This window comes from Narcine bancroftii, chromosome 6 (genome assembly GCF_036971445.1).
Source record: "Narcine bancroftii isolate sNarBan1 chromosome 6, sNarBan1.hap1, whole genome shotgun sequence".
Lineage (NCBI taxonomy): Eukaryota > Metazoa > Chordata > Chondrichthyes > Torpediniformes > Narcinidae > Narcine > Narcine bancroftii.
In genome coordinates this window covers 209,481,739-209,490,386 of record NC_091474.1, presented here as the reverse complement: position 1 = coordinate 209,490,386, position 8,648 = coordinate 209,481,739, and the positions used below count along the sequence as shown (strand labels likewise).

Genomic DNA, 8,648 nt, shown 5'->3' with positions numbered 1-8,648 from the left:
GGCAGAAGGCTCGGTTCGGAGGGACGGTGCACTGGAACATGGACGAGAGTGTTCTAAATCAGAAAGCGGTAGGTGATGGAATAAATAGAATCTGCAGTTGGATTTCTTAAAAGAGGTAATGAAATTTGCATTAGTTTAAGGCTTTTATGCGACGGTTTTGGATAAATTCAGACTGTGCTGGAGATTTCATGTTTTATGGAATACTTCGCAGCTGAATGCTTGAAGGTGAGAGCCTTGGATTATTTAGAGGGAAGTGTCCTTGTGTTGCAAACTTGGATGGATACGTGTGTGAACAAAACCAAAAAAAACATATGCACTTGAAAGCTTGAGGTACCTCGCGGAATTTGACCTGAAGCATTTTGACATCACCTCTGAGAAAGTTCATCGATAAATTTAGTAATGTGACTCATAGAAAGTATGGTCTCTCAGATTTCTTGACTTGGTAATACATTAATCATCCTTAGGCGGTTGGATGTTTGGGGAGCAAGTACAAGGTTTCATTCCACTTATCCCACATCGCCTCTAGAGGGACCATTTGTCTTCATTTCAAAGAAAGCCCGATCCTTTCGTGTGACTCCTGCAGCAACCATTTCTACGACAGCTGAGAATCATGGAATAGTGAAATGGCTCAACGTAGAAGGAAGCAAGTGACCTCGACCTGCTTTTTGAAAGGGTTAGCTCTTCCGTTTTTATGTAACCATTGAATCTGGAGCGAAGAAAGGGGAGGTCATAGATGAGGTGAATGGCCAAAGACTTTTTTTTCTCTCAGGGTAGGTCGTCTAAAACTAGAGAGCACGAGAAGAGGAAAGATTTTGAAGGGATCTGAGAGACATTGTTCCAGAGAGGATGGCGGGTAGATGAAATGAGCGGCTGAGGAAGCTGTATAGGTGGGGTTTTGAAGATCACTGAGTTAGATTCACGGAGAGGAAGAATTTGGAGGAGTAGTTAGGCCAGTGGTCGGTAGTGGGTCAAAGAGACTATTTCCGTGTTCTTCAGGCAACACGTTCCCAGATCACAATTTATTGTGCAAAACAAACCCTCGTTTTCCGATTGAATTAACTATCGCCTAAAAATGAAAATCTTTATTGATCATTATTGTTCTTTCTGCAACTGCAGATTCTATTTATTCCATCACCTCCCACTTTCTGATTTAGAACACACTCATCCATGTTCCAGTGCACCGTCCCACCGAGCCGAGCCTTCTGCCCAATTTCAATTCTGAATGGAGAGCTGGCAATCCCCGCATGTGGGGCACCAGAGCACGCTTCCGACTAGTCTCCAAAAACAACTTTTCCCCTTTCCTCCCTTTTCTTTTAGCCACTCTGCTAAACTCAACGGGTTTTAAGTCTGTGGATAAATCTGTATCACCAGAGAACATTCAGAGGGTCCTTAGGCGTTCTATTGATGGCCCTGGAGTACAAGTCCTTCCTTTCAATACCTCCTTCGCCTGAGGAATTTGCAGTATCCGGGATGCAGCCACGATATTTTAATAAAACAGACCCTGAATATTTCAACTGGGTCCGCTTTCACCAAGCCGGGTGGTTGCAAATCTCAACATTCCCTATGTCTGGATGGACTTGGCAAATTGTGTGGCATCGTCAACCCTTTCGATGGATTAGCCGGGGTGGGGTGGGGTGGGGTGGGGAGGGGGGGGGGGGCGACCGGGTGAGGGAAATGCGACACGGTGGTGATATTTTTCTCCTTGTCACCCGTCACTTGGTTAAAATGTTCCAAGAATTCGTGCAGTTCTGCTGGGGAGGCCAACAAAAATAAGGAATATTTTATAAACGATTCCAGCGCCCTATCCTATACCAGGCAGCTGAATTTGAAAACGAAATTGTTTCAAGGAGAGGGGAGAAAGAAATTGTAACTAACAACTCATAGCAACAGTAAGATTTATTGGCCTGGTTTTTTTTAAATGTTTGGATAAAGTCGTTTTTTCTATTTTATAAAGTCAGTTCGATAAGATTTAACCGCGATTTTTCTCTTTCCATGTTCATTGTATTCCTGCATCCACGGGAAATGCTTGCACAATGTAGTTTCAAACAACAATAACCTGCTCCAAAATTGGAACCTGCCTGGAAGCGGCCCTAAACGACACGGAGAGACACCGTATCGGCAAAGTTTTATACTTTAGGAGGGGATGCTTGGGTGTATTTTTTTCTGGTGGTCCATTGTAGGGTCGAAGAGGCAATCATATATACCCGAGCCAGGGATTTTTTAAAAAGACAATGGTTATTTGGAATTGACACCGTTTTCTAGAAGAGAGTCTTTATCCTGACTCAGGACAGGAACCAAGCAGATTAATTCATTGTATATGCAACGGAATATGTAACGTGCACCTGTAAATCATTGAATTAAAGAGGCAATCGTCCATCCCAATCATTTGAAAAAAAAGAAACACGGGGAAATAATACTCCAGCAATGTTAAAAAAAATCCATTGTTTTCAATGAAATTAAACGACATCCTGATATGGCCTCTAAGAGCTACAATTTCCTATTTGTTAGAGCAACTATTGTACCTACTTTCTATTAATTTGAATAAAAGACTTTTATTTTTTAAAGTTACCCCGTCCACACACACAGACACAGTCACACACAGACACAGTCTCACACACAGACACACAATCTCACACAGACAGTCTCACACAATCACACAATGTCACACAGACACACAATCTCACACACAGACACAGTCTCACAGTCACACAATCTCACACACAGTCACACAATCTCACACACAGACACAGTCTCACAGTCACACAGACACAGTCTCACACAGTCACACAATGCCATACACAGACACAGTCTCACACACAGTCACACAAAGACAGTCACACACAGACACAATCTCACACACAGACAGTCTCACAGTAACACAATGTCACACTCAGATACACAATCTCACACAGACACTGTCTCACACACAGTCACACAATCTCACACACAGACAGTCTCACAGTCACACAATGTCACAAACAGTCACACAGACATTTCCCCTCTCTCCCTCGAGCCCCCGCGATTCGCGATGATCAAAGAGATGCGCTCCCTGTTCGACATACTCAGACATTTCAGTTCCAGTTATTAAATCAACGTTTACTCAATCCATTCAACCTTTCCCTGCGAGCAGTGCGACAGCTTGTAGTGGAGACGTGGGGATCGGTGAAGAACCCCTCTCCGTCCAAATAGTCCTATCGAGACACAGCGAATCGTGTCCTTTTCGGCAGAGAAATTCTTGAAGTATATTAAAATTAGACCAGGGCCCGCTCAAGGAGGAAGAGGTGGCGGCTCCGGTTTGGGACGCCGGTTCTCGCGATCGGATTTAGCCATCCCTGCGAATATATTTCCTTTCCCTCTCCGCGAGGTCGAGTTTCTGCCATCGACCCCAGAGGCAACAAAATAAAAGCTCGTCAACCTGAGTTTGGGAGGCACATTCTCAGGACAAGCTGCTGCCCCGAATCCGGAAGAACTTGAAACAACAAGCAGGGAAGTGAAACTTCCAGCGGGCGGGAATTGTGGTGACACGAGAGCGGCCACAGCACGTAGAAAGTTCAGACTTGCAAAGGGAGAGGAAGAGGAGAGCGAGGTGAGGAGGAGTGGGCTCCGGGGGGGGTGGGGCACATGAAGCTCCTGACAGGAGCCAGTGGAAGCCACGCACACTCATTCAGTGAGAGAGCAAGTTGGGGGCTCGGCAGTGCCTCTCAGTTCCCACCGTGAGGAGTCCGAGCTTTCTCCCCATCTCTCTGGCAAAGCCAACACACTTCTCCTTCTCTCCCAACTTTCCCTCCGCACCTCCTGGACGATATCTCTTCCCCACCCCACCCCCCTCCTCGCCCCCGCCTCCAGTGTGAGTTGGCGAGAAGGTTGAAAGCTTGGGTGGGGGAAGCCGACGACATCATGCCCGGATCGAGCCTGGTGCAAACTTCGGGCCGCTGCGACGGAGCGAGAGTCTGTGTCCCGGGTCGGCTCGCCCTGCGACTGACCCTGGCGCTACTGCTGCTGCAGCCCCGCGGCTCGGCGTCTTCCGCCCACTGCCCCGGGGTCTGCGAGTGTTCCGAGCCGGCGAAGACGGTGAAGTGCGTGAACAGGGATCTGAGCGGCATCCCCAGCGGCATCCCGGCCAGCGTCAAGAACCTCTTCATCACCGGCAATGACATCTCCACTCTGAGCGCCGATGCCTTCGGCCAGCGGCTGGAGCAGCTGGTCACTCTCAACCTCAGCGGCAACAAGATCGAAACGGTCGAGGCTCTGGCGTTCGCTTCCATGCCCAGCCTGAGGCAGCTGGACCTCAGCAACAACCGCATCTCGACGCTGCACCCCGAGGCTTTCGGAGGCGGAGGTGCCCACAGCCTCCGGGAACTCAACCTGAGCCGAGCGCTGCTCAACGGCTCGGTGGTGGAGCAAGTCTCCGAGCTGCTCCAGAACGGCACCCTCGCCAACCTGGTGCACCTCGAGCTGTCCGACAACGATCTCTTCTACCTGCCCGCACACTCTTTCTCCCGCTTGACCAACCTGAGGCGATTGGACCTGAGGAATAACTCCATCGTGGCCTTCAGAGACACTTTCCAAGACTTAAATCTGCGGATGCTCGACCTGAGAGCCAACGCACTCAAGACGGTGGGCAACGGCACACTGGCCGAGCTGAACAGCCAGCCCCAGCTACGGGTCGACTTCCGGGAAAACCCCTTTGTCTGTGACTGCGGCGTTAAGGAATTCCTGCTTTGGCTGCAAAGCACCGACAAGGTCGTGGAGAAAGACAGCTTGTTTTGTGCGTCGCCGGAAAGGATGGAGAACAAACCCATCCTCCAGGCTCGGTACTCCGAGTTGGAGTGCTCCTACCAAGGAGACATGGAGAGCGTTTTGCAAACTTCTTACGTCTTTCTTGGGATAGTTCTCGCTCTAATTGGGGTGATCTTCATGTTTGTCCTGTACCTGAACAGGAAAGGCATCAAAAAGTGGCTTAACAACGTCAGGGATGCCTGCCGAGATCACATGGAAGGTTATCATTACAGATACGAGATTAACTCCGACCCCAGATTGACAAGTCTTAGCTCCAATTCGGATGTGTAATGTACATTGCTGGAGACGTTGGACTTATTTGAGACGAAAGAGGGTCTGGATGAAATTTTTTAGATTAATTATTTGTAATCGCTTTGCATGATGACATCTATTCATAACAAATGGCTTAAAAGTTACGGTCACTCCATGGAAACCCCACCGTGACTCAGGTTTGACGCGCATAGTGGGAAGCGTTCCATGAGCTGCTCTGTGTGTGTGTGTGTGTTGATGTGATCTTTTTTTCTCCTTTTTTTACGGTGCCAAAAAAGGAAGCGCCTTTGAGAACGCAGTGAAAGTCTCCAAGCCTTGCTTTCGTAATAAACTGCTTTAAACTTCGAGGCTTCAGACCTCCAATGTAGTGTAGTCGGGGTGGGTGGGGGCGATCGCTGCAAGAACCGTTTGACCATTTCACGAGCAATTAAAAAAAACGCTGCCGCAGCCAACCGATTTTGAATGTCCTCGTCCCGAAATTGTCGGTCCCCAAGCTACAAAGCAAACTGGATGCGTGCTTTATCGGAAATTCCAGCCGCTCTCTATATTAAAAAAAAGCGCCTGCTATCGAGGTACTAGTTAAGCGCAGCCATAAGTCTTTAAAGTTTCATAAACTTAAAAAAAAAATCCTAAGGTGATTACAAAAAAGTTTGCAGATTTTTTTTGGTGGGCTCCTGGAGTTACTTTGTAAGGGAGATCATTGGAATGAAATCTGGTCGTCAGTCTGTCTCCTCCTGTGCAACGGCGCTGTTTGAAACCATCTGGATGCCTAAAGATCAAGGACTCTCCCCAACCCATCCCCCAATTGTTATTAAACCAGAACGCCATCCCCACATGGAGAGTGCTTTAATTGATGTTGCCCGCGGCCTCTCTTCGGGTCTCACATCTGAGAACTGTGAAATCTCGCTTGACAACTGACTATTTCACGAGTGTGCATGCGGGTGAAAACAGCAGAATCATTTGAATGCTAAGCCTGCAAGTTCCTATGGCTTTTAATTGAAAGGCGCATCTTGCATCTTTTTTAAAAAATATTTTAGAAAACTTCCAAGCTGTATGCACTTTCAAGCCACTTGACTACTTTATTAAAAATTTTAAGAGCCTTCGAAAGACATTGCATAATTAAGTTTGGCAAAATAAACTTTTAGCTATTAGTGGTAACATGTAGCACGCACACAGGCACCGCGGAAAAGTTTCGCGCAGAGCGGGAATGTAAGTAACAAATATTTGCATGGACACGCCTGCTTTATTTATCAAAGTAGTCAATAAGATCCATAGCCCGACTGTAAAATATTAGAATGCTTAGCACCACTTGGTATCATGCATGTTTGATCTGGGGAAGGGTTGCATCACTCGAAAATTGCTAGCCGGAGAATGAATCCAAATCGTGGCACTTGGTCAGCTTCTCAGCGTGAATGAGTCTTGTGGCATCACAACAGCACAGCACGTTAAAATATAAACAGTTGCCTGCTTTCTTGTACAGTGAATTTCACTTTCGTTCTTTTATTTTTCGGTGCAGATGAATGTCGTAGTTGTGAAGCATTCTCACCGACATGCATGTGCTGTGGAAAAGTTTTTAAATTCTTTTTTCTCTCTCTAATTTAGCTTTAATAACAGACAATTAACATTTTGCACCACATACGGTTAGATAGTAAATAAACAGCTGGGAATGTGAAATAGCACCAAGCTGATGTTCATAATTTTCAGATTTGTAATTATACATCAAATTCGTTCATTGGAAAATGTTGGCAGTGATGCAGAGGGGTGCTGGATATGGTTTGTGGACTGCAGGCATGAAACAGCACAATCAAGGGATTTTGCCGCAACACGGGCAGTCTGAAAGGAATGTGCAGGAATTTTGAGTCAATTCCTGCACCCCAATTCATCCTGCAGGACCCCTACAACTTTTTGGAGGAAGCCTGTAATGTAAATCGTACCGGGAAAATTTATTGACGGTCATCCATTCTATTTGCACGTCCAACCCCCCCCCCCCCCCCCCCCGGACTGTTGCACTCAGGTTCTCACAGTCTAAAAAGGGGCCCAGTGTGAACGACCACACTAGCTTCACACCTTTATTGCAGACTAGCAGTCTTCCTTCAAACTCCACAGGAAGTTCTTAAATCACTTTGCTGTAACAGTTGTAGAGTTAGTATCGCAGAATAGTTCGGAGTAATCAGATTGCAAACAGTAAAATCCGTTTTTGAAATTGTAATTTTTGCGACAAAACATATCAGGTAGATCCAATGATTTTTTTATAGACAATATTCACTCCTAAGATGCTCTTTAATAACGCGGCATGATAGACTCAAGCTGCCATCGATAGTTGTAACGTAATATGATTAACAGTGAGTTTCCTATAATTTGGCCATCTACCTTTTTTGTTCTATTCAAAATTATTCTTGTGTTAAAAATTTAGATCTCTAAAGCATAGTGGGAAACATAAATGATCATAGTTTAGATGATGACTTTTATCCAAATCTATTCTTTGGAATGTATGTATTTATTTATATAAGATACTTTCGTTATGAAAGGACATTAACATACTTTGCTTATGTACAGATCTTGAACTTCACCTATTTGCCTGTCATATGGAACTGTAAAAAGAAGATAGCTCTGTCATTTTATAAACTGCTAGTTCTTTAGCAGATTCTATCTTACATTGTTGTGTTTTCTCATTGTCAAATGATGGTAATTATTTTTATTGTCATTTTCAAAAAAATCCTTAAATTATATTTTGAATCTATTTCTGCAAGAAAAGATAAGCAGGCATGTTATTTCATTGATGAAATAAGGAAAGCCAGATAGAAATCTAGGTTACGGCCATCTGGAGTGTATTTTCTTCTGATCTATATATAGGTTTGCGCAGTGAAGAGATGGCAAGAAATGTGCTGAATACATCTTTCTACCATGTCACATACTCGACTAGTACCATTATGGAAACTAGCTGCATAAACAAGGCCATGATGGGGATGGTGGGGTGTGGGGGAGAAGGGGAGTTCATTTACTTTTTAGGTCTAAACATGCTACCTATGTGGTCATCAAGAGATATCTGTCAGTAAAGGAGTTATTGCATGCAACAACAAAAAAAACAGTGAAATTGAAATATAGAAAGAAAGTTGCATCCCTAGAGCCCTGAAGAATGTAAGCATATTTGAGCCGTTTGTTGTCTGCTTAAAAATGGCTTTGTTAACTTTTATTAAGAAAATAAATAATATTGTAGCTTGATTCTGGTCTGAATTTTCTATGGATTTAATTATTAACATTGATTACTTAGTGTATGAATGGGTATGCATATATGTAATGTGTGTGAGAGAGTTGTTGCAGGGTGTAGATTATATCTTTACCTTCTGTGAATGTCAAATGCATTTTCCCCACAGTGAACGTTCAACTGAAGCTATTCTTTTTCATTAAAAAAAATAGTCGTGAACATGAGGTAGAATTTGTTCAGTCTAATTAAAAGAAAAGTAGTTCATCATCGAAACAGAAATGTCTAGTCACACTGGCGTCATTAGGTGGCTGCGAGTGACATCATCAGAGAGGGTAACACCAAAATGACTGTCTACAATTTTTTTTGCAACATTTCAACAGAAATTAATTTTTTT

General features: G+C 44.6%; 1 protein-coding gene across 1 annotated transcript; it reads left to right on the top strand.

Annotated features, from left to right (window-relative positions):
* Nucleotides 1–3,114: 3,114 nt before the first annotated feature.
* tpbg (trophoblast glycoprotein) lies at nucleotides 3,115–8,271 on the top strand. The gene has a single exon (XM_069887385.1). The coding sequence runs from the start codon at nucleotides 3,898–3,900 to the stop codon at nucleotides 5,068–5,070; it is 1,173 nt and encodes a 390-aa protein (XP_069743486.1). The 5' UTR covers nucleotides 3,115–3,897; the 3' UTR covers nucleotides 5,071–8,271.
* Nucleotides 8,272–8,648: the final 377 nt, after the last annotated feature.